Below are 25,824 nucleotides of genomic sequence, written 5' to 3'. Positions count from 1 at the left end.
GGTAATTTATGAAATTCATCCAAACCATTCAGGATCTTCCCTTGGAGTCGAACCATTTAAGCACTCCAGATCTAGCAAGTTATCTACCACACAAGAAGGAATAAAGCCACCTCAACTCAAACCCAACTCCTGCTCTACCACACTTTTATCAGCCCCAAATACTTCTTTTTGCCCAAGGCTAAGCTTTTTAATATGTTTTTCTTTGTTGATATATCCTATCAGCTAATCCGGTCGGGACTTAATCCGTAGAAACCCACTTAGTGCTTTTTAATATGTTTTTTTTTTAATATGTTACTCTTGCTGACTATTTCCGCATTAGCATATGCTCTTGGGTTTTAGGATCGAAAACCTCTGAGTACATAACCAGGATAGGTACACAAATTAATATTTGATGTATTCACCAATCACGTAGATATTAGAACCAAGTGAAATATGAGACCACACAAACGAGGGAGAAAATTTTTGTGTTCGGAATGAGACCATAAGATTGTCACTAGACTTCTTCTCAACGATTTTATATGGTCTAAAACAGGGAGTGAACCATCTTAAGTTACGCTTAGGCTTGTTGCTATTGGTCTTGTTCACTATAGGAAGCCACTGCAAAAGAAATTAGTAAAATCGACACAACATATGAAAAATGCAGTTTATGATATTGTTGATACAATGAACTTATACTTTTTTTAATCAAAAAACACTAAAAACAGTTTTCGTTTCGAAACCTTAAAACAATTTTTCAGAAACTTTAATCTTGAAAAGCTCCTCTCTGTTGAGGCTACCATCACAAGTGTAGTTAAAAAAACATCTAATAAGCAAGAAACATTTGATGTCAAAAAAAAAAAAACAAGAAACATTTTGATAACAATCCACACTTTCAACAAATTCAAGAACTTCACTATGTTATATATAGGGAAAATTGTTTTTTTAGAGCAAAAAAATGGTAATTATGTCCCTTTATACTAATCTATACTACTTTATGTCCCATTAGACTAATTTTTTTCAAAATGGCAGTAATGCCCTTAAAATTGCAATTTTTTATTCATTTTTCGTTTTTTTTTTTTATTTTTTGTTCCTTTTTCGTTTTTTTTATTTTTTTTTTTAAAATCGATTTTTTTTTTCAAAATATAAAAGTGAATATTCCCAAATATTTTGTTTCCATATTTTTAGGAACTGATTTCTTATCCGTAGAATACAACTAATATGTAGAAATCGGTTTCTATAGTTTTTTAGAATTATAGTAATGTTTAGATTTTGATTTCTACATGTTTTAGATTTATAGTAAATCTGTAGAAGTAGGTTTCTACGTGTTTTAGATTTATATTAATGTGTAGATTTTGATTTCTAAAGATTTTAGAATGATAGGTTAAGCGCGGAATGTGTATTCTAAATATTTTTAGAATACTCCTATTTACGTAGATCACGTATTCTAAACATTGTAGATTTAATGAAAAAAGTGGATTTCGTTTTCTACTTCGTAGAATGTCATTTCTACTTTATTTAGAACATAATATGAAATTTATAATTTTCACTTTTTTATAACTGGAAAAAATATCACTAAGTTCATATAGGTATTTTATCAAAAGTTACTATTTTTCCAAAAAAATTTTGTTTGTAAAACTATTTATTAAATTTATTTTCAAAAATATTAAAGGGTGTTATAGGAAAATATGACACAAAATATAGATTAGTCTAAAGGGACATAGTTACCATTTTTTTGCTCTAAAAAAACAGTTTTCCCTATATATATACATCAGTAAAACTCGTTTGCATCATTCTCAATTCAGAATAAAAATCATTCAAATTAAAATCAGAAGAATTACCAAGAGAAAAAGTATGGTAAAATTTAGTGCAATGAGTTTGAAGTTCACTTTTATATAATTCTTTTAATTTTAAAGAATCAAATAAAAATTCAAAAATACTTTTAAAATTTATTATTTAACCAAATCTATTATTTACCAAACTTATTGCCATGTCTACCACAACAAAAGAAAAAAAGTTAACTCTAAAAGAATCAACTATTTTACTGAATTTTATAGCATGAACCAACGTAGCTTATGTTCATTATAAAAGTGAAACCTTTTTTTTTTTTGAAAAAATTATAAAAGTGAAACTTACGCACATATAAAGATAGAAACAAGCTAGAACAGAGTAAGAAGCATCAGACAGAGAAAAAAAAGAAACGCCATATGTATTCATATGCATTATATTTTTAAGCAGTATAAAAAAAATCCATCATCTTCTTCAAAAACCAAATGAAACAAGCGACTAATATGATTTTTATTCATCAGACCGTAACAGCAAAAAACTCCAATAAACAACATGACTTGGGGACAGTAAGCACAACTTCACACCACTCAATCTTCCCATAAATCTCTTGTCCGCTGCGCCTTTCAACCGCAATCACAGCACACCAAATCATCTTCTTCTCCCTAGAGGAAACACCACCACTCTTCTCCCACAAAACCGCAATCTTTCCACCATAGTTTACCAACCTGAGACGACTAAAACTCTTTGGTAGTTTAGGAAGTTTATCCAAACCCTTCAAATATCTCCACAATCTCCCCTCGGAGTCGTACCATTTAAGCACTCTGGATAGTTTAGAACTGTAGACTACGTTGTTTATCACACAAGAAAGTCTAAAGCTAGCCCAAACCAAACCAGTCTCGTACTCTACGACATCCCATTTATTTTCCTTGGGCTTGTAAACCATACATTTATCCCCATACAGGTAAAACCCCCCGTCTATGGCGAAGCTGATTAAACTAGACCTCGTGCCTAGTATCTCTGCTATAGGGCATCTCACATAATCCCATAATTGGGTTTTTGGATCGAAAATCTCAATCGAATTCGAGGGAAAACCGTTCAGTACATACAGTTTACCATCCAGAACACGAATGAGTGGGCTGCTTCTGATCATCCACATGATTGGAGCTTCGTGCCAGGTGTGAGACCGACAGTCCAAGTAAAATACCCTATCAAACGATAATTCACCATGTACGTATTCGACAATGGTGTAGATATTAGAGCCAATTGCACCATATGGCCAATACACAGCAGAGAAATTACTAGTTGGGACTGGGACCATAAGATTGTTGCTCAACCTCTTCGTCAGGATTCTACGTAGTCCAAAGCATGGAGTGAACCATCCTAAGTTAGGGTTAGGGCTAGGGTTTCGAGTTGGTCTTTTGCATAGAGTGAACCAACGTGGGTCTAACTTAGAATCGTTACTGAAACCTAAGTACACATAAAGACAACTCTCGCTGTGGCCTAAGAGTGTTCGGGTCTGGTAAAGCTCAAGCGATGCAATGAGAGAGCGAAATTTCTTGGAAACTAAGGAGAGGATCGGGTAATACAATCTTGAAACTCGAGCTAAGCAATTCAACAGTAAATCGTCAGGAAGATGTGTGATCATATTGACCGGTGATTGCGGTGAACATTCTTCGCCGTTCTTCATTAGCAGATAACGTTTTGAGAGTAATCAAACTCGTGAGCCCCCTTATTAACTAGTTTATATAGCACTAGGATATATTATATTACTTGGTAATTTTCATGCAAGAATATAAATATATATATATATATATATAGAGAATTATTAAGATTTTAATTTTTAGTTTTATTATTTTGTAGTAATATTGATTTTTTATTAGACATGTAATTGGAATATATAATATTTAGTCAATTTATTTGGGGCAATTGTCCAAAAGAACACCTTTCAAGTTTATGTCACAAAAATGACACCAGGAAATGAAAGTCACAAAAATGACATTCATTAAAGGGTAAAATGTCACTACTACCCTTGTGTTATAAGAATAAAAAAAAACAAACAATTCATTTCCTTCACTCGCCACTCTTCGAACCGTGTCGTCTCCGGCTCGGGAATCTTCAAACCCTCACCGGCATTGTCGTCTCCGGCTCGCGAATCATCGTCTCCGGCTCGGGAATCATCGTCTCCGGCTCGGGAATCATCTTCTCCGGCTCGCTAATCATCTTCTCCGGCTCGCTAGTCATCTTATTCGGCTCGCTAATCGTCTTCTCCGGCTCGCTAATCATCTTCTCCGGCTATCTAATCATCTTCTCCGGCTATCTAATCATCAGCGTCACACTCTCTACTCTCAAAATCGGACACAAATCACTATGTAACTTTTTAAAATTAGGGTTTTTGAATTAAAATTTGTGAAGCTTGCGTTTTGATTTTGATTTGTTTGTTACTCTTTCTTATTAACCAGCGAAGCAAATGAAAGACTTTTGAATTGTGGGAACACAAAGTTGTTGGAGCATAATTCATCTCTTTGAGGTATGTTGCAGATTCAACCTTCTGTGTGTTTGTAAAAATTTATAAAATAAAAGTTTGTTGTCTCTTGCTGCATCTATTGAATGTTTTTAGAAGATTTCCAGAAAGCATTTGTTGCTGCATCTATTGAATGTTGAATATTGAAACTCGGATGGTAACACATTTTGAAACTTTTTTGCTTGGAGTCTTGTTTTGATTAGGAATGTTGATATTTTTGATAGGGTCTTGAATTTGCTTATGAGTCTTTTGTTGCTTGTGAAACTGTCTAGTGTTTATAAGAATTTCAGGAAGCATTTGTTGTGTTATTTCAGGAAAGCCTTCCAGAAAAGTTTGAAATTTTTTTTTCCTTGTTTACGCAGGATAGAAACAAGATGGGAGATTCAGTACCTCTAAAACTAGCACTGCCAGAGCTGAAGTATCCTATTGGTTCACAACCAAAGGAAAAGTCAGCAATCAACCAATATTCCGGCTCAGAGTATATCTCCATTGTTGACAGCATCCTAAAACCAGATGAGATGATAAGAGTCCGAGGATCATTTCTGGGACCTATAATGAAGCTCAGTGAGAGAGGATTGAAGTTATCAGCAAAGATAGTCTACGCCATTCTCAGTAGAAGCATCATTTATGTCAAGGAGAATGAAGCCTGGTTCCATTTCGGTATGCAGCCAATGAGGTTCTCTATAAGAGAATTTCATATGATGACAGGCTTGAAATGTAGTGGTGCATTAGAAGGACCACGAAGGGAAACCAAGAGATTTAATTGGGAATTGCTAAAGGGGCGTAGTCATAAGTTAAGTGACGTGGTGGACCAGCTCAGAAACACAAGAGAAGATGCTTCTGAGGAGAGAGTATGCCTCGCAATGCTCATCCTAGTAGAGAGCATATTATTGCGGAAGAGCAAAGGAGGGAGTTTCCCTTTGGAATATGCGAAAAATGCACAGGATATGACATATCCATGGGGAAAAGAGGCTTACATTGTGTTCCTGAAGTCAATTCAAAACGCTGTCGCGAATCATTTGGAGAATAAATCCAAATTTGAGTTGCAAGGTTATCCTCTAGTATTCCTTCTTTGGATACTAGAGTCGATTCCTTTGCTAAGGAATAAGTTCAGTAAGTGTGTACCAACAGTTGAGGTTCCTGGGCCGACTTACTTGTGTGAAAAATACACTGAGGTAGAGAATCCATCACTTGATAGGGTTTTACAGGTTGAAGCTGATACAAAGGTAAGCTTTTCCAAGTATATGTTTCTCAGTTTATTTGGCTTCTCCTTTTTAATATGTTTCTCATTGGTCTTTTTTTAAATACTCACAGCTGAAGGTCCATTGCATACTACCTTCTATTCCTCATGATCCAGAAGATAAAATCTCCATTGAAGACAAATATAGTGACGAGCTGGAAACAGTGAAAGATGTAACAAAGAAAGGGTACAAGTTTACAGCCGATGACTGGGAAAATAGGTGTGTAGACACATTTGATACATTGGATGCTCTTATTCAAATGATGGCAAATAAGAAGACTGGCCAAGCTTCTACTCCGATTGATGAGGATTCAGTAAATGAAAAAGTGAACAGGATCATCGAGGTAATGGAGGAGAATCTGAAGAGCATGAAGGATCGAATGTCATTACTGGAAGAAGAAAACATGCATCTTAGAGCCCGTGTGTCAGAGTTGGAAGGAAACAACAATGTTTTTCCCACTAACGTGACACAACAGGTAAATTCTCAAAACATCTTCTTTTACATTTGCATTTTCAAGTATTTTTTGGAAGATCTTGTACATATTCTTGAATGTCTTCCTAATATTTGACAAACAGCGATCCAGTGGGACACCTTTATCTCCAATGTCTCACACGCAACCATCGAGTGAGACACCTTTATCTCCAATGTCTCAACAGCCTAATTTGACACATGAGGTATGTAACCAATAAATATTGTTGACTTTTGAAGTAATATTTGGAAGCTTTTGTACTTCTTGAATGCATTCCTGATTTTTGCAGGAGACAATGATTGAATCAACTGCATCTCCAAAGTCTCAACAAAATGAGGTATATGCTCAAAATGTTTTAAGAAAATATTTGGAAATTCTTGTACAAAATCCTGAACGCCTTCCTGATTTTTGCAGGATTACACGCAACCATCGAGTGAGACGCCTTTATCTCCAATGTCTCAACAGCCTAATTTGACACATGAGGTATGTAACCAATAAATATTGTTGAGTTTTGAAGTAATATTTGGAAGCTTTGGTACATATTCTTGAATGCATTCTTGATTTTTGCAGGAGACAATGAATGAATCAGATGATGACACTCTTGTCCTTGATACTCAAGTATTCTCTCCTAATCTGACAAAAGAGGTATATGCTCAATGATATTGTTTTCACAGTTGGAGTTTACAAATTAGTTTTGGGTAATTTTGTTTTTACATATAAAAGCTTTTCTGATTTTTAACAGAAAGAAACAGAAACGTCTACCGATGAGAGGCCATCCAATCCTAATTAAGATGGAAAACCAGATGATGAGGTAATATTTATTCTAGAAATTATAGTTGAATGTATTCATGATGGCCTTTCCTGATATTTTTTTGTAGATTGTGAGAGAGAAATTAACAAGTGAGTCACCTGCTGCTCAGAGTCAAGTTTTGCAGAAAGAAACAGTGGAAATGAATGAGACACCTTCTTCTCCAATAGCTCCCAAGAGTATTGAAACTCCCGTTTATACTCCAAGTCAGACTCAGCAGGTACATGGTCAAAAAAAAATCTTGGATTTTTAAGTTAATGTTTGGAAGCTTTAGAACGTACTCTGGATTGCCTTCGTGATAATTTTTACAGATTGAGAGAGAGCCATCGGATGACACGCCTGCCCTTGATACTCAAGTTTTCACTCCTAATCTGACAAAAGAGGTATATGCTCAATGACAGTTGGAGTTTACAATTAGTTTTGGGTGATTTACATATATAGACCTTTTTTAATTTTTGGCAGAGGGAAACACAAACCTCTACTGATGAGACGCCACCCAAAACTAATCAAGAAGAAGGAAGAACAAATGATGAGGTAATATTTACTCTAGAAATTATAATTGAATGTATTCATGATGGCCTTTCCTGATATTTTTTGCAGATTGTGATTGAGTCACCTGCTGCTCAGACTCAAGTTTTGCAAAAAGAAACACTGGAAATGAATGAGACACCTTCTTCTCCAATATCTCCAAAGAGTATTGAGGCTCAAGTTTTTACTCCAATTCAGAAACAGCAGGTAAATGCTCAAAAAATCTTGGAGATTTCAAGTAATGTTTGGAAGCTTTTGTACGTGTTTTTGATCCCCTTCCTGACTTTTTTTGTTTTTTTTTGCAGATGGTAACAAAGGGAACGTATGAGGCTACACAACCATTGACTGAGATCATTTCAGCAAACAATAAAAAGGTAAGCATAAAAATGTCTTTCATAAGTACAACTTGAATTTTAAATTGTAGAAACTTCTTCATAACTACCTCTTTTATTTTATTGTTATTACAGGAGGATACACATGCTGTGCATCACACACCTTCCTCTCCATTGTCTTCACTAATTGCACTAGTTATTGAAGAAAATAAGAATGCTTTGGTAAGAAGAAATATTTAAAATGTTTATGGAATATTTTTCTATTCAACTAACTCTTACCATTTACTTTTGTCTTATAGAGTGAGACAGAAACTGCGACCCAATATTTTTCTCTAAGTGAGGGAGAGGAGACACAATCAAGCAGAAATAATCAAGCAGAAGAAAATCTCAAGGATACTACAAAACATACAACTGAGCTAGTTTCCACAGATGTTTCGAAGACACAGCCTCTTACACAGCCTCTTACTCAGCAAACACAGCATCTTCAGACAAGTGAGGGAGAGCAATCCGGTGAGACACCATCAGAGCAGAATCAAGCAGAAGAATATCTCAAGGATACTAGAGAACCTAATACTGAGCTAGTTTCCACAGATGTTTCGAAGACACAGCCTCTCACTCAGCAAACACAGCACCTTCAGACAAGTGAGGGAGAGCAATCCGATGAGACACCATCAGAGCAGAATCAAGCAGAAGAAAATCTCAAGGATACTACATAACCTACTACTGAGCTAGTTTCCACAGATGTTTCGAAGATACCGCCTATTACTCAGCAAACAGAGCATCTTCAGACAAGTGCTATAAATTTTTCAGAAACAAACGAGGTATGCATCGAGTATATTTGATCTTTAATTATTATTCTAACAATTTGAAACCGCTGATGTTACTGAATCTTCATTTTTCATAGGTTGAAGTAAGCAGGCTTCTAGCTCACTTTCAAATAGGCGCAGAGGTTGAGATTTTGTCTACTGATGACGAAATATGGTATCCAGGAAAGGTTGTTGATCTTAAACTGTGTGAAGGACTAGAGGAGCTGACAGTTGAGTACACGACACTCTTCGCAGACCAACATAGACTTCAGAAACTTCAGGATACTATCACGGCTGACAAAATACGTCCTGCAACACCAACTAGTGACCAAAAATCCTTTGAGATGATGGATAAGGTAGAAGTCTTTTACAACAATGGCTGGAGCAGCGGGCAAATTAGCATGGTACTTGGTGATAACACATACTCGGTGTGTCTCTATACTTCTATGGAAACTATTCTATTCAAACATTCAGATTTGCGAATTCATAGAGAATGGAAAGATGGAGTCTGGAAGATGGCAGATAAGGTAAATCATAACTTGAATTATACTTCACGTGAATTGTTTGATATACATACATTTTAGTTTCAGGAATGGTTTCCAGAAATTCCGATTGCAACAAATTTGATAATATTTTGCTTGGTGTCTATTGTTTGATTAAAGGTGAAGCCTGATTAAGAAAAGGAAAGCTGCTGCCTCATCACAAAATTCAGGAATGGATAATGTTTTCCTAAGAAGGAGCGAGAGGGTGCCTAAACGATCTAGAGACACAAAAACTCTATTCAAGTCTGACAGAAATCCGGCTTTAACTGTAATACCTGAGATTATACCTGCAGTTGATCCGTTTTCAACTCCTGCGGAACATAAGCTTTCAAGGCTTCAAAATTGGATGACATTAAAGCCCGGCATGCATGAAACGTAAGCATATTTCTGTCCTTGTCTATATATTCTTATATTTATGTATAAGAGGTTTAGTAATTCCTTTGAATCTTTAATCGACTGCTGGTCCCTATCAATCAATGATAATAAGATAAGGAAATCTTTCTTTCAAAGCATGGAAAATGCAAAAAAAGGACCTTAAGAAATAGGTAATTTGTTTACATATGTTCTTGCCTTGAGCTTTTTTTTAAAAAAAATTCAGGAAGGATTTGTTTAGTTTCAGGAATTATATAGTAACAAATTAGATAATGTTTGCCTTTTTTTTTGCAGCACATTGATGGAGCCTTTGCAATGCTAAATTGCAGAAGAAATGAGAATGCTGCTTGGTTCCACAACTACAAGATTTCAAAGGCGTGCTTCCTACCTATGGAGTTCTTGTATTTCTTGCTCTCTCATGATTTGGCTTACAAGAAAGAAAAGGTCAAAGGTAAAAAGATTTTCAACGATTTATTTAAAGATATTGTGAGAGGGAAGGTATATCCAGAGAAGACATGGGGAGAAGATGTTGATGTTGTGTATGGGATTACTCTTGGAAACAAAAGCAATGTCTGAATTGGGATGGAAATTCATTTGAAGAAGAAAAGAATCACAGTATATGATTATTTTCAAAAGGAAAGCAACAACATTGATATTCCTCAAGTGAAAAAGTTGGCAGGTATGTATAAACAATTTGTATTTGATGTATTCAACTGTTTCTTGGTTTGAAATATTCAACTGATTCTATTTTGATATTGATTTTTAAATATGACACTGTTGATTTCTGATCTGCTGGTGGAATCTTCTGGTGATGAGGTAGATAAAGTGAAGATGATTCCATTTGAGGTTGAGCAGGCACAAGGTTTACCCAAGACAAAACATCCTTTCAACTGTGGGGATATTTCTTGTCAAGATTCTGGAGTGCCAGTCATTGAAGATAGGAGACATGACAAAGATTAATGATGACAATGCATTGGAGCTAAGGAGAACCTTGTCTTGTGAGATCTTCAACCAATTTGTGGATGAGAGCTTTGTGAAATGAGAATGATGCATGAAAACATTTTTTGTTTTAGTTAAGACTCGGTTTTAGTTATGACTGTTTATTTTGTTATGTTGTTGGCGTCTGGTTACATAAGAAAGATTGGAAGGATATCAAGTATTTTTTTGGGTATCATATATCTTGGAAGGTTAAATAATGTTTCTGGATGGGTTTCCAGAAAAAATTGTTAGAGTGTTTCAAATGTAAAAAAGAATGAAATGAGATTATATACTAAGGATTGGACATGTATATGGTAAGCTTAAAATTGTGATGTTTACAGACAAAAAAAAAAGGTTTAGATCCACAAAGGATCGAACCCAGAGGGAGAGAGTTTGCGTATTTGGATAGTGTGGGAGTTTAGCCACTAGGCCAAGAAGAATCATTTGTTAATGGATTACATTTAATTGTATTTAACTCCAAACTGTAACACAAAAAAAAATTAAAATTGATTTTGAATTCACCACTTATCGAACCCGGGGATAGAGAGACTTTTGTGTTATGAAATGCCTCGGTTTAACCGCTGGTCTGAGGAGAATCATCTGTTAAAGAATATTACATAAGCATACTTAAACCAATTAATATAGGATAGGTTTCCAAAACAATACATTTCGATTGAAAAAAGACAAAACTCTTGCCGTCTCAACACTCTCGCCGTTTCAAACTTCTCGAATCTCACTCGTCTCTGCCTCTCGAATCTCTCTCTCATCTCCATATCTCTCGATCTCCGACGAAAACCCATCTCCAGAACTCTCTCTCTCTCTCGATCTTTTACGTGAGCTCTCTCTATTCTCCGAGAAAAACCATTTCTAGAGCTCTATCTCTTTAAGGTATGTTGCAGATTCAACCTTATGTGTGTTTTCTTTCTGAGAGATTGGTCTCCTGGTTTTTGCGTGTGTATAGACTTGCTCGTTTTAACCTAATATGATTGGTAGAATTCTAGTTCATGTGAAAGCATGTGTATAGACTTCAGGAAGGATTTGTATTGTTTCAGGAAACCCTTCCTGAAAATTGGATATTAATTAATTTAGACAATAAAATTTTTCTTGTTTACGCAGGATAGAAACAAGATGGGAGATCCATTACCATTAAGACTAGCACTGCCTGAGCTGAGGTATCCGATTGGCTCAGAGCCAGAGAAGACGATATCGATAAACCAACACTCGATAATTGCTTATATCAAAACTGTTAAGGAAATTCTAGGAAATGATGAGTTCAACAGAATAAGAGGGACGTTTTTGGGACCGGTGATCAAGCTTGGAGAGAGGTCTTTGAAATTATCAGCTAAGATAGTGCACGCAGTTCTCACCAAAAGCATCAAGACAGTGAAGAGACACGAAGCCTGGTTCCATTTTGGTGCTCAGCCAATGAGGTTCTCTATAAGAGAATTCCACATGGTGACTGGTTTGAAATGTAGTGGTGAAGCAAGAGAACCACGAGAGGAAACCGAGAGATTTAAGTGGGACTTCCTAAAAGGGCGTACTCATACAGTAAAGGACGTGGAGAAGCAGCTCAGAAACACAAGAGAAGATGCTTCTGATGAGAGATTCTGCCTTGCAATGCTCCTCCTGATTGAGAGCATACTACTACAGAAGAGCCTTCTCGACGGTGGCACAACTTTTACTTTGGATTATGTGAAAATAGCGCAGGATATGGATGTCTTGATGACATACCCATGGGGGAGAACAGCTTATAATTTGCTGTTAAAATCACTTCAGAGAGCTGTCGACAAAAGCCTCGACAAAAACAATTATGATTTGCAAGGATTCCCTATGGCATTTCTTATATGGATACTTGAGTCAGTACCTTTGCTACAGTATGCATTCAGTCAAGTGGTTCCTATTCTGAGCGTTCAACCGTCTACCCCAATATTTTTGTGTGAGAAGTACCTTCAAATAGCTTCTCCACAGCTGATAGATGTTCTCCTAATTGAAATCAAAGATCATGTAAGTTTTTATATTATTTTTTTCTTGTTTCTGTTTTGCCTTATGATTCTCCATTTAAAAGCTAATTATTTTTATGGTTTCAGCTTAAGGTCACATGCATCCTACCTCCTATTCCTAATGATCCAGAAGCTGATGTTTGCATGGAAGACGAAGCTAATAAAGATCTGGATGACATGGCCGATTTATCCAAGAGAGGTTATAAGTTTAAAATTAGAGACTGGGGAAACATGTCAGTAGACCTATACGGTGCTAATGAACAAAGAAGAAGAGCATCTTTACTGTTTGGGAATGGAGGGATGAGTCAAGCTTCTTCTTCGTATCAGGAGGAGTCTTTGGAATCAAAGATCAACAGAATCAGCGAGATGGTGGGAGATAATTTAAGGATCATGAACGATCGTTTGTGTTTGATTGAAAAAGACAGGAAACAGATTAAAGAACGTGTGACAAAACTAGAGAAACTACAAAGAGTTACTTCATATGAAACTCTAAACAATGAGGTAACTTTTTTTTCGGAAATTAAAATTAATGTTTATTTAGTTCTTGATTCAGTTTTTTTTTGAGTTGTCAAGTAATTTTGGAAGATGTTATACATATTTAGGATTGCCTTCCTAATTTTTGTTGTACTTGCACAGACTGACACAGCTCCATTTCATGAGACGGCTTCCAGACAAGGTGAACCCAATACAGATCAAGCAGATGAACAACTTAACAATGAAGCAAGTATAATTTTGAAAACTGTTGGTATTTATAAAATTATGAATTTGGTTGTACTTCAATTAATTTTTGGAAGTTCTTGTACGTGTTCATAATCCCATTCCTGACTTCAGGATACACGAGAGCCTATGAATGAGATCACGAAAGAGACACCTGGTTCTCCAATAGCTCAACAGAATATTGAGACTCCAGTCCTTACTCCAATTCAGACGCAGCAGGTACATTCTTTAAAAAATTGGATTTTTCAAGTAATTTTGGAAGCCCTTGTACGTGTTCATGAAACCATTCCTGAATTCAGGAGACTCACGAGCTTATGAATGAGAACATTTCACCAAACATTTCCGACACACAGCCAAATACCCGAGCTCGCAGAAATCTTTTAACAGAGCAAAATAAGGTATTACTTTTATTTTAAAACCTTTAATAAATATACAGCAACTATCAAAATGACTAGATATCCTTGAATCTAAACCATCACAGGATGTAGAAAGCAGAGTTCAAAATCCCTTTGAGATCGGAGCAAATGTGGAGATTTCATCACAAGATGACAATACTTGTCATAAATGGTATCCAGGAAATGTGTTGGCAACATATTTGGTTTGTGGGGTTGAGATGGTGAAAGTTGAGTACTCCGCCCCATCTCTGGACGAAAAGAAGAGGAAAAGGAGTGTTCAGACACGTGTATCAATTGACAGAATACGTCCTCAACCACCACCTGAGAGACCTGGAGCGAAGAAAAGTTATGAGCTAATGGATGACGTGGAGGCGTTCGACAATGGTGCCTGGTGCGCTGGAAAAGTTAAAGTCATTTTGTTTGATGGCACGTGTTTTGTCTCTTTGAACAATTCTACTGAACAAATTTACTTCAACCATTCTGAGATGCGAAAACCAAGAAAATGGATAGTTGGTGTTTGGAAGATGACAGAAAAGGTAAAACAAATGCCTTGGATCACTTGAATTGAAAAAAAATGTCATTTGTTTAATATCTCGGTATTGTTTTTCAGATGGAAGAAGAGCAAACGCAGAGTGTGAATCCAAGTGAAGGAGATGGTGATAAAAAGGTATGAAATATTTATACATCATACTAGGAATTAAGACATAAATGTATCTGAATTTTTTTCATTCAAAAAGGGGAAGGCGAAGGCTGTCGCTTGTAAGAAAAAAGAAGCAGCTGGTCCATCAGAAGATGGTGTTGGGAAAATGGCAAAAGAGGTAATACAAATGAATAAGATCCACTTGAATTGAAGTTCAGGTCAATAGTTTGATATATCGGTTTTGTTTCACAGATGGAAGTAAAGCAGGGTAAGAGTGTGAAACCAAGTCAAGACGATCATGCAAAAAAGGTATAAAAATATTTTTACTTTATATTAGGAAGGCATTCAAGTATAAAGATAAAAATGATCCTGAATTTTTGTTTTTATTTTTAATTAAAGGGGAAGCCTGATATTGGTAAGAAGAAGAAAGCAAATGCTCAGCCAGTAGATTTGCTTCCTTTTCTACAGCGAGAAGAGAATAGGCCAATAAGACCTAGAAACCCTCCTATGCATGTAACACCTGAGGTAATCCTTCCAATTGATCCATTTGTGACACCTGAATTTCCTCGGTTTTCAAGGCTTGCACACTGCATGGATCTACGGGGCATATATCGTGTGTAAGCAACTTTTTGTCCTTGCATAAATATTCCTAGTTTATTTTGTAAAAGTTTCTATTGATACTAGTTAATTTTATCAACTACAGACCGTTTTATATCAACGGAAGAGAAATTGAAAAAGAGTTCTTTCAAAAAATGGACGATGCAGAAAACAATCTCAACAAAGAGGTAATCAACACTCTGTTCTGTCTTCTATTTATTTAATGTTAATAATTAATGTGGTTCTGGATGATGCAATGTGATTAGGAAGAGGATATGATTGAGTTTTGTATTTACAAACTCTGTTTCGATTCTTATTGAGTGGTAATAATGCTTTGTGGATATTTGATTGTGTCATACGTTTAGGAAGAGGTTGAGTTGAGCTATGTTAGATGTCCATGTTATAGCAGTTCTATATGAAGTTTCTAACTATATTGTTACATTGGCAGCACATAAATGTTGCATTTGAAATGCTAAATTGTAAGAGGGTTGAGCAAGGTGCTTGGTTCCGCAACAACAATCTTCCAGCAGCATGCTTTGTACCAGTCAGATTCTTAGAAGTGGTTGGGTACGCTTATGAATCTGTCAGGAAGCCACATAAGAAAAAACAAACATTATTGGAGGGCTGTGTAGGCGAACTTGTGAAAGGTTTAATACATCCAAAGAAGGTATGGCTGGAAGATGTTGATGTTATATATGGTGTCATTGAAGATATGTTGAGCTATCACTATATTGGGGTGGAGATACAATTGATGGACAACACAATCACACTCTTCCATTGTGGTCTTCCAAAAGCAAATATCAAACGTGCTCTTAATCAAATCCAAGAACTGGCAGGTAAAATCTCTTTGTGATTTATTAATTTTATCATTCAGTGTAGAAAAATCAGTTTTATTTATATTGTTACATTGATAATGGATAGGATTGTAAAAGTATGCGTATCCTGAAAAAAGAATTTTAGCTAATTTAGAAAATAAAAGTTTGTCTCTTGTTGCTTGTGCTTGTGATGCATTTTTACATATTCATTTTGTTGTCTGTTGGTGATTGATTTATTGTATAATTTTGGGTATTTATGACAGTGTTGATTAGTGCCATAAAGATGGAACTTCTTGGTGAAGAGGTTAATTTCGAAGATATCAGTCCATTTCAAGTTAAGTTTGCAGAAGGGCTTCCAAAGACAAAATTTCCATACAACTGTGGTATTTTTGTTGTGAAGATGCTCGAATGAGGTCACTGGGATTGAAGAGCATGGCTAATATAAATGATGAAACTGCGATGGACTTACGAAGCAAGCTATGTTGTGAGATCTTCGACCAGTTTATGGATAAAGATTTCCAGGAAGGTCAAAGGAAGTGAAAATGTCATATTTGTTCTGTTTTCTACTCTGTTTTTCTACTCTGTTTTTCTACTTTGATGTTAATTATCCTTAACGTTCAAGTTTAAGTTTGTAATGAATTATCCCTAACGTTTTTTTCATTTAGATTGTTATTGAAAATTTTTTAGGATGTCTTGATGAATTGTCAAATGCTTATGGTACTTTTAGGATGGGTTTCCAGAAAAAGAGTGAGAAAGCAAAATGCACCATAGCCTAGGAAATTCCTTTAAAGTTTACAAAAAAATGAAAAAGAATGTGATCCGATATGGATTGAACTCGTGAACTCTCGAAAGATGAATCAAAGTGTGCAGCTGTTGTGCCAAGGGTGTTATACTTGCCAAAAGCTATAATAAAACGAATATAACTCATGAATATTTAATTAAAAACAGAAAAAAATGTGAGTATACACAACGGGGATCGAACACGGCTTACTGTGTGATAAGGGTACACTAAGAGTAGAAAGGCTTGCCACTAGGCTATGGTGGATATTCGATAACAGCGTAAATGTGAACTTATTTATTCACAGACGATAGATTTATATAATCTGGATATCATTTTAGGTATTCATGAAAGCTTTCCAAAAACAAATTCCTTTAAAATTTACAAAAAAAATGAAAAAGAATGTGATCCGATATGGATTGAACTCGTGAACTCTCGAAAGATGAATCAAAGTGTGCAGCCGTTGTGCCAAGGGTGTTATACTTGCCAAAAGCTATAATAAAACGAATATAACTTTTGAATATTTAATTAAAAACAGAAAAAATGTGAGTATACACAACGGGGATCGAACACGGCTTATTGTGTGATAAGGGTACACTAAGAGTAGAAGGGCTTGCCACTAGGCTATGGTGGATATTCGATAACAGAGTAAATGTGAACTTATTTATTCACAGACGATAGATTTATATAATCTGGATATCATTTTAGGTATTCAGGATAGCTTTCCAAAAACAAATTCCTTTAAAGTTTACAAAAAAAAAATGAAAAAGAATGTGATCCGATATGGATTGAACTCGTGAACTCTCGAAAGATGAATCAAAGTGTGCAGCCGTTGTGCCAAGGGTGTTATACTTGCCAAAAGCTATAATAAAACAAATATAACTTTTGAATATTTAATTAAAAACAGAAAAAATGTGAGTATACATAACGGGGATTCAACACGGCTTATTGTGTGATAAGGTTACACTAAGAGTAGAAGGGCTTGCCACTAGGCTATGGTGGATATTCGATAACAGAGTAAATGTGAACTTATTTATTCACAGACGATAGATTTATATAATATGAATATCATTTTAGGTATTCAGGATAGCTTTCCAAAAACAAATTCTTTTAAAGTTTACAAAAAAAATGAAAAAGAATGTGATCCGATATGGATTGAACTCGTGAACTCTCAAAAGATGAATCAAAGTGTGCAGCCGTTGTGCCAAGGGTGTTATACTTGCCAAAAGCTATAATAAAACGAATATAACTTATGAATATTTAACTAAAAACAGAAAAAAATGTGAGTTTACACAACGGGGATCGAACACGGCTTATTGTGTGATAAGGATACACTAAGAGTAGAAGGGCTTGCCACTAGGCTATGGTGGATATTCGATAACAGAGTAAATGTGAACTTATTTATTCACAGACGATAGATTTATGTAATCTGGATATCATTTTAGGTGTTCAGGATAGCTTTCCAAAAACAAATTCCTTTAAAGTTTACAAAAAAAATGAAAAAGAATGTGATCCGATATGGATTGAACTCGTGAACTCTCGAAAGATGAATCAAAGTGTGCAGCTGTTGTGCCAAGGGTGTTATACTTGCCAAAAGCTATAATAAAACGAATATAACTTTTGAATATTTAATTAAAACAGAAAAAAATGTGAGTATACACAACGGAGATCGAACTCGGCTTATTGTGTGATAAGCGTACACTAAGAGTAGAAAGGCTTGCCACTAGGCTATGGTGGATATTCGATAACAGAGTAAATGTGAACTTATTTATTCACAGACGATAGATTTATATAATCTGGATATCATTTTAGGTATTCAGGATAGCTTTCCAAAAACAAATTCCTTTAAAGTTTACAAAGAAAATGAAAAAGAATGTGATCCGATATGGATTGAACTCGTGAACTCTCGAAAGATGAATCAAAGTGTGCAGCCGTTGTGCCAAGGTTGTTATACTTGCCAAAAGCTATAATAAAAAGAATATAACTTTTGAATATTTAATTAAAAACAGAAAAAAATGTGAGTATACACAACGGGGATCGAACACGGCTTACTGTGTGATAAGGGTACACTAAGAGTAGAAAGGCTTGCCACTAGGCTATGGTGGATATTCGATAACAGAGTAAATGTGAACTTATTTATTCACAGACGATAGATTTATATAATCTGGATATCATTTTAGGTATTCATGATAGCTTTCCAAAAACAAATTCCTTTAAAGTTTACAAAAAAAATGAAAAAGAATGTGATCTGATATGGATTGAACTCGTGAACTCTCGAAAGATGAATCAAAGTGTGCAGCCGTTGTGCCAAGGGTGTTATACTTGCCAAAAGCTATAATAAAAAGAATATAACTTTTGAATATTTAATTAAAAACAGAAAAAATGTGAGTATACACAACGGGGATCGAACACGGCTTATTGTGTGATAAGGGTACACTAAGAGTAGAAGGGCTTGCCACTAGGCTATGGTGGATATTCTATAACAGAGTAAATGTGAACTTATTTATTCACAGACGATAGATTTATATAATCTGGATATGATTTTAGGTATTCAGGATAGCTTTCCAAAAACAAATTCCTTTAAAGTTTACAAAAAAAAATGAAAAAGAATTTGATCCGATATGGATTGAACTCGTGAACTCTCGAAAGATGAATCAAAGTGTGCAGCCGTTGTGCCAAGGGTGTTATACTTGCCAAAAGCTATAATAAAGCGAATATAACCTTTGAATATTTAATTAAAAACAGAAAAAATGTGAGTATACACAACGGGGATCGAACACGGCTTATTGTGTGATAAGGTTACACTAAGAGTAGAAGGGCTTGCCACTAGGCTATGGTGGATATTCGATAACAGAGTAAATGTGAACTTATTTATTCACAGACGATAGATTTATATAATCTGGATATCATTTTAGGTATTCAGGATAGCTTTCCAAAAACAAATTCTTTTAAAGTTTACAAAAAAAAATGAAAAAGAATGTGATCCGATATGGATTGAACTCGTGAACTCTCAAAAGATGAATCAAAGTGTGCAGCCGTTGTGCCAAGGGTGTTATACTTGCCAAAAGCTATAATAAAACGAATATAACTTATGAATATTTAATTAAAAACAGAAACAAATGTGAGTATACACAACGGGGATCGAACACGGCTTATTGTGTGATAAGGATACACTAAGAGTAGAAGGGCTTGCCACTAGGCTATGGTGGATATTCGATAACAGAGTAAATGTGAACTTATTTATTCACAGACGATAGATTTATATAATCTGGATATCATTTTAGGTGTTCAGGATAGCTTTCCAAAAACAAATTCCTTTAAAGTTTACAAAAAAAAATGAAAAAGAATGAGATCCGATATGGATTGAACTCGTGAACTCTCGAAAGATGAATCAAAGTGTGCAGCCGTTGTGCCAAGGGTGTTATACTTGCCAAAAGCTATAATAAAACGAATATAACTTTTGAATATTTAATTAAAACAGAAAAAAATGTGAGTATACACAACGGGGATCGAACACGGCTTATTGTGTGATAAGCGTACACTAAGAGTAGAAGGGCTTGCCACTAGGCTATGGTGGATATTCGATAACAGAGTAAATGTGAACTTATTTATTCACAGACGATAGATTTATATAATCTGGATATCATTTTAGGTATTCAGGATAGCTTTCCAAAAACAAATTCCTTTAAAGTTTACAAAAAAATGAAAAAGAATGTGATCCGATATGGATTGAACTCGTGAACTCTCGAAAGATGAATCAAAGTGTGCAGCCGTTGTGCCAAGGTTGTTATACTTGCCAAAAGCTATAATAAAAAAGAATATAACTTTTGAATATTTAATTAAAAACAGAAAAAATGTGAGTATACACAACGGGGATCGAACACGGCTTATTGTGTGATAAGGGTACACTAAGAGTAGAAGGGCTTGCCACTAGGCTATGGTGGATATTCGATAACAGAGTAAATGTGAACTTATTTATTCACAGACGATAGATTTATATAATCTGGATATCATTTTAGGTATTCAGGATAGCTTTCCAAAAACAAATAAGCGAATCAGATAACCCAGATACAAGAACACTAGGCCAAACCCTTACAAAATAGTGAAAAACATTGAAGAAGTTTTTTATTTAGGTTGTTAATTGAAGAAACAACACAAGAGAAATAAAAGTACTTACTCATTTAAAATAAAAACTGAAAATCAAACATAATGTGGTCCTTAAAAACATAAAAAGAGAAGATGATAACATGAAATTACTCATGACACAGCCAACTTTCGCCAAGTTTATCCCAATCAGGGACTTTGACCTTCACATCAGCAAGCATTCCTTCCGCTTCCGAGTGCTCTTCTTTGAGTTTCTCCAACTCAGCAGTTAAATCAAATTTTCCATCAGCTTTGATAATATCTTCAAGCAACTCGATTTGGACAGCAATTGAATTTGCTTTGCTGGATGCCAGATTCCAATCATTCTCAGATAGCCTGTATTCATTGGACAAACGAAGAAGAGCCCTGTAATGTTCCACAGTTTCCTTCTTTCCCTTATTGAAACCTTCGGCGGCATCACATCCGTAAACCTCCTCTATGGGACGCTTCATCATCTTCTTTGAACTTCCTTCCATTGAAACTTTGTCCTGCAACAAAATCGAAACTAAGATGTTACGATAAAATAGAAATAGAAAAAAGTTCATGAATTGAATGGAAAATGAGAAAAATCGAAAACTAACTTATATTGCAAAAGGATAAATCAGAAGAAATGAAGTGAGTGAATAAAAGGTCTGATATCGTCCCTTATATTTATAGAACTAAAAGGAACTCTTCGATTATTGAAGTCAGTTAAAATAAACTCTTCGGTTACTGAGATAACCAATCATATAACAGCCAATCTTGACGAAAAGAAACTCTTCGGTTACTGAGTTACATGATGTCGTTTGGAAGAGACTCTTCGATTCCTGGGATATATGCTTGAACAAAAAAAAGAAAATCAACCATTACACGTAGGAGAGTCGAACCCGGGTCGAACAAATGTTTCGGTATCATAGGTTTGGTGGTTTAGCCGCTAGGCTGAGGAGAATCATCTGTTAGTTGCTTCCACATAATTGAATTTAGCCATACAATTTATAGTATAATACATTGGAAAGATCTTTGATAGTTCAGGATGGGCTTCCAGAGTATGCATGAATAATATACATGAATATTAGTGTGCTTCTTTCTTAAACTAGAAAAAAATGAAATGAGATCAAAACTATGGATTAATATCTACACATTTAGAAAATTTGATAATGTGATTTGCAAATTTTGGAGGAAAAAAAAATATATACACATCTCCTAGGATTCGAACCTGAAGATGACTAGGAGGAAAGAGGGAATTAAGGTGTAGTAGCCACTAGGCCAAGTTGATTTCAGTCATTACATGTTGTAAGTAAAGTAATATATTACTTTTATTTGTATTCAACTTAAATTTTTTTTTAAAACTCTGATTAGTAGGGGCATCGAACCCGGGTCGAGTCAAGCGTTACAATTTCGACAGATAGGTGTTTTAGCCGCTAGACCGAGGAGAATCATCTGTTACACTTTTCCACATAAATATTCTTAACAGAAAATGTTGTATTATAAACCTTGGAAAGGAACTCGGGATTTCTGGATGGGATTCCAGAATAGTTGAATATTACTGTGTTTTTTTCTAGCAAAGAAGTTTAAACTAAGAATTAAAATGAGATCAAAAGATAATGTTGTATATTACAAAAGTTGGAAGAAATCATACTTATTCAGGATAGGGTTCCAAAAAAAAAAATGTATATGGTCTGGTGCATATCATGTAACCATCAAATAGCCAACATCCAAATAATAATCAATAAAAATGTAAAAATGTAGAACTTCATCCTATAGGCCTCTGGCATGTGCTCTTGTTGTGCTCTCATGTGCCACATCTGCTGCACTTGTGGGACTGAGATTTAGATCCAGGAACCCCAAATTCGCCAACGGATCTCTTTCTCTTTGTAGGAGGGCGTCCACTTTTATTTTTGGTAGCTGGAGGTGGGCAAGACAGTTCATCAATATTCTCTGGATAGGTGCACGTTGACAACTCTCCACCAGGATGTATGCTTTCAGCATAAGCTTTAGCCCACGTTTCTGTCAAGTGAGAAGCATCAACAAAACGGTTTTCATCTCTCTTGATATGCTTAGCAGCAGCGATGGCATGGATGCAGGGGATGTTGTCAATGTCGAAAACATTACATGTGCAATGCCGCTTCTCCAAGTCAACAACAAACTTCATTGTTTCATTCTTCACCTCAAACTCGCTTCAATCAACTTGATACACATTCAACAACATTGCGGCCCCTAACCTAGATACCAACTTCTGCACAACTTTTGGAGTAACCAGGTGCTTATGTTTCGCAGCCGCTTCGCGTCGCTCAAAAAACCAAGTGGTCATCGTCAATCTGATAGTTTCAAGGAGAGAGATAATGGGCAACTCACGAGGCATCCTCAACATAGAATTGAGAGACTCTTCAATGTTGGTAGTCATGATATTATACCTGTTCGCAGGCGCATAGCTTCGTGCCCACTTCCTAAAATCAGACTCTTCCAGATACTTAGCCAATTCAGGACATTTATCCTTTATGTCCTTGAAGATTACCCAGAACTCGTGACACGTATAGGCATCAGCAGCGCTTTCCACCAGAGGTAGCAACTCAGTCTTCGCATATGTAGGAGTGATGTTGCGGAGCAGATGGATCCTGCAAATTCCATGGTGAGATAAGGGATATACATCCTCCAACGCTGAAAAAATGGAGTTAGCCCTGTCTGATACAAAAACAAGATCCGAAGCATCCGGGATCTTCTGGCTCAAACCTCTAAAGAACCATTTCCAAGAGGCGCCATTTTCTGCGTCAACCACTGCAAAGGCGAGAGGATATAGATGATAATTCCCATCTTGAGCACAAGCTGCCAATAAAGTCCCATTGAATTTTCTCTTCTGAAATGTACCATCTACTGCAATAACTCTCCTCATCAATGAGAATCCCCTTATCGATGGACCAAAAGCCACAAATGCATACTTGAACTTTCCTGCAGCATCCACATGTTGATAAGTCAAGGAACCAGGGTTTGTTTCTGTGATTTTATACAACCACCTAGACAAATTGTAATAGCTGTCTTCAGGAGTCCCTCTAACCAAAATCTGAGCTTCTTCTCTCACTCTCCAAGCTTGTTTGTAATTGATGTGAACACCATGCAGCATCCTGACCTGTTCAATGATCTGTTTCGGTTTGAGACCTTCCTTTTTTTCTCCATAATTGCTGCAAATCAAAGAACCCAACAACTTTGCAGATGCTTGTCTGTGGTTGGCTTTCCTGTGTGTTGTATCGCATGTATGCTCATGAACATACTTTTTAACAACGAAAAAATCTGAAAGAGGTAGCTTGATAGCACGCATCCTCCACGTGCAATTTTCATCAACACAACTCAAAAGCACTCTTGACTGGTTAGAAGAGACAGTCTTGTACTCAAACTTCCACTCTAAAGCCCATTTCTTCATCCTCAACATCAAATCTCTCTTTGTCTTAAAATAGCTATTCACCTTAATATCGCCAGCTCCTCTCGTGGTTGGTGAAAGTCCAATATGGACAGGGCTAAAATCCGGAAGAGCATTCAGAGGAACTGTAGAAACACTTTCATATAGAAGACTCTACAAAAGTCAAGTAGTTCTATAAGGCATAATACTTGATTATGAAGCATATCATGCAAACACAAACAGAAAAAGGGAATTAGGGACAGTGTACCTGTTTTTCACTCTGCACAGTAGAAAGAATCACTGGATTGGCATTCAATGGAATAGTAGAAGCAAATGTATCAGAAGCTTGAGTGTTACAGCTAGCTGGATCAGTACTAACCTGCAAAAGTCAAGTAGTTCTGTATGGCATAATACTTGATTATGAAGCATATCATGCAAACACAAACAGAAAAAGGGAATTAGGGACAATGTACCTGTTTTTCACTCTGCACAGTAGAAAGAATCACTGGATTGGCATTCAATGGAACAGTAGAAGCAAATGTATCAGAAGCTTGAGTGTTACAGCTAGCTGGATCAGTACTAACCTGCAAAAGTCAAGTAGTTCTGTAAGGCATAATACTTGATTATGAAGCATATCATGCAAACACAAACAGAAAAAGGGAATTAGGAACAATGTACCTGTTTTTCTCTCTGCACAGTAGAAAGAATCACTGGATTGGCATTCAATGGAACAGTAGAAGCAAATGTATCAGAAGCTTGAGTGTTACAGCTAGCTGGATCAGTACTAACCTGCAAAAGTCAAGTAGTTTTGTAAGGCATAATACTTGATTAGGAAGCATATCCTGAAAAGTCTAAGGAAGAAAAAAATCATACAAACCTTAACACACAAACGACAGGTTCCATCAAATGCTCTAGTCTTGGAAATGAAAGTTCTGAGCTGACGAGTATTACCTATCGAGAGTGGGGGAAAACTTTCAATAATACATTTCATATCCAATGAAATACCATAACTCAAACTGATTTCTTCCTCTTTAACACTAAAATCTTCAGAGACAATCTTCATCAAATCTTCATACGGTAGATCTTCTTCTATGAAAATGATTGATGCATTCCTCTTCAAATCAACAAGAAACTCCCACTGGAGAGATTCTTTTGAGATCCATTGTCCACAGATGCACAAAACTTCCATTGTTCTACAAAATCAACTTCAATTCATCAACAAATGAATAATATATAACAAAACCTAGATAATGTATAACAAAATGAAATGATTCAAACCTTAATCAAATCAGACACACGAGAGAGAGAATGAGATGAATAGACGTAGAAACGACAGATCAATTGAGAAACGACGACGACGACGATAAATAAACGGAGAGACGACGACGACGGATCAACAGAGAGGCGAAGACGACGACGACGGAGAGACGACGACGACGACGGAGAGATGACGACGACGACGACGAAAGACAGCGATGAGGAGAAGAAGAAGCGATGAAACGAGGACGGCGACAATTGATTTCAAATTTTTTTTTAATTACTTAAAGAAGAGGGCATAAGGGTAAATTACCCCTTTAGTGAAACCTAATTTTGTGACTTCTGATCCTGAGTGCTAGTTTGGGGAGGAAAACTTTGTTTGGTGTTCTTTGTGTCATTTGCTCATTTATTTGTTACTTAGGTATATTAAATTGTGTTTCTCCAATTTTAACCATAGTATATTTTGTGTTGAAATAGATTTATTTTTTATTTTCTTTTTTTGCATTTAGACTTTTGATTTTGGGCATAAAAACTTATATTGTTTAAGTAATTCATTTTGTGGATTATATTGAGTTACATATATTTCTTCACATTGAAGCATAAAAATACTTTTGAATCTAGCATAAAAATACTTCTTCAAATGGAGGCATAAAAATGCTTTTGAATCTAGTTAAACTAAATTTGATTAGTTTTATTTATTGCATTAGTTCAGTTCTTCATCTAAAATATGTATATATACTTTCGTATAGTA

The 25,824-nt window shown here is 35.6% G+C and overlaps 5 protein-coding genes across 9 annotated transcripts; 2 read left to right on the top strand and 3 right to left on the bottom strand.

Annotated features, from left to right (window-relative positions):
- Window positions 1-1,566: 1,566 nt before the first annotated feature.
- Window positions 1,567-3,511, bottom strand: LOC103849369 (putative F-box/kelch-repeat protein At4g11750). Its single transcript, XM_009126141.3, has one exon. The coding sequence runs from the start codon at window positions 3,449-3,451 to the stop codon at window positions 2,282-2,284; it is 1,170 nt and encodes a 389-aa protein (XP_009124389.2). The 5' UTR covers window positions 3,452-3,511; the 3' UTR covers window positions 1,567-2,281.
- Window positions 3,512-4,605: 1,094 nt separating this feature from the next.
- Window positions 4,606-8,812, top strand: LOC117127919. 3 transcript variants are annotated; one of them, XM_033278938.1, is made up of 4 exons: window positions 4,606-5,511; window positions 5,600-6,806; window positions 7,404-7,885; window positions 7,963-8,812. In XM_033278938.1, exons 1-2 carry the CDS (start codon window positions 4,660-4,662, stop codon window positions 6,092-6,094), a joined length of 1,347 nt encoding a protein of 448 aa, XP_033134829.1. In that variant the 5' UTR covers window positions 4,606-4,659; the 3' UTR covers window positions 6,095-6,806; window positions 7,404-7,885; window positions 7,963-8,812. The 3 variants fall into 3 exon arrangements, 2 of the variants coding, with proteins under 2 accessions (XP_033134829.1, XP_033134828.1); XM_033278937.1 differs by having other exon boundaries at window positions 7,404-8,812; XR_004450902.1 differs by lacking the exons at window positions 4,606-5,511; window positions 5,600-6,806 and adding an exon at window positions 6,814-7,337 and having other exon boundaries at window positions 7,404-8,812.
- A 661-nt stretch (window positions 8,813-9,473) lies between these two features.
- LOC117127922 lies at window positions 9,474-18,162 on the top strand. 3 transcript variants are annotated; one of them, XR_004450903.1, is made up of 3 exons: window positions 9,474-9,556; window positions 9,678-13,476; window positions 13,560-18,162. XR_004450903.1 is itself a non-coding variant. In XM_033278943.1 (2 exons), exon 2 carries the CDS (start codon window positions 11,490-11,492, stop codon window positions 12,600-12,602), a length of 1,113 nt encoding a protein of 370 aa, XP_033134834.1. In that variant the 5' UTR covers window positions 9,474-9,556; window positions 9,678-11,489; the 3' UTR covers window positions 12,603-18,162. The 3 variants fall into 3 exon arrangements, 1 of the variants encoding a protein (XP_033134834.1); XR_004450904.1 differs by having other exon boundaries at window positions 9,678-14,898; window positions 15,159-18,162; XM_033278943.1 differs by having other exon boundaries at window positions 9,678-18,162.
- Window positions 18,163-18,509: 347 nt separating this feature from the next.
- LOC117127921 lies at window positions 18,510-25,172 on the bottom strand. The gene is made up of 2 exons (XM_033278940.1): window positions 25,095-25,172; window positions 18,510-25,009 (listed from the first exon to the last, which is right to left on the bottom strand). Exon 2 carries the CDS (start codon window positions 23,847-23,849, stop codon window positions 22,605-22,607), a length of 1,245 nt encoding a protein of 414 aa, XP_033134831.1. The 5' UTR covers window positions 23,850-25,009; window positions 25,095-25,172; the 3' UTR covers window positions 18,510-22,604.
- On the bottom strand, window positions 22,218-22,577 carry LOC117127723. The gene has a single exon (XM_033278364.1). It carries the CDS (start codon window positions 22,575-22,577, stop codon window positions 22,218-22,220), a length of 360 nt encoding a protein of 119 aa, XP_033134255.1.
- Window positions 25,173-25,824: the final 652 nt, after the last annotated feature.

This window comes from Brassica rapa, chromosome A09 (genome assembly GCF_000309985.2).
Source record: "Brassica rapa cultivar Chiifu-401-42 chromosome A09, CAAS_Brap_v3.01, whole genome shotgun sequence".
Classification (NCBI taxonomy): domain Eukaryota; kingdom Viridiplantae; phylum Streptophyta; class Magnoliopsida; order Brassicales; family Brassicaceae; genus Brassica; species Brassica rapa.
This window is presented reverse-complemented; position numbering and strand designations above follow the sequence as displayed.

Excerpts from the sequence above, each read along its gene's own strand:
- LOC117127723 (XM_033278364.1), bottom strand. The coding sequence starts at position 22,577 with ATGAAGTTTGTTGTTGACTTGGAGAAGCGGCATTGCACATGTAATGTT.
- LOC117127919 (XM_033278938.1), top strand. The coding sequence starts at position 4,660 with ATGGGAGATTCAGTACCTCTAAAACTAGCACTGCCAGAGCTGAAGTAT. Across the intron at positions 5,512-5,599 it reads AGGTTGAAGCTGATACAAAG|CTGAAGGTCCATTGCATACT; the intron begins GTAAGCTTTTCC and ends AAATACTCACAG.
- LOC117127921 (XM_033278940.1), bottom strand. The coding sequence starts at position 23,849 with ATGTTGAGGATGAAGAAATGGGCTTTAGAGTGGAAGTTTGAGTACAAG.
- LOC103849369 (XM_009126141.3), bottom strand. The coding sequence starts at position 3,451 with ATGAAGAACGGCGAAGAATGTTCACCGCAATCACCGGTCAATATGATC.
- LOC117127922 (XM_033278943.1), top strand. The coding sequence starts at position 11,490 with ATGGGAGATCCATTACCATTAAGACTAGCACTGCCTGAGCTGAGGTAT.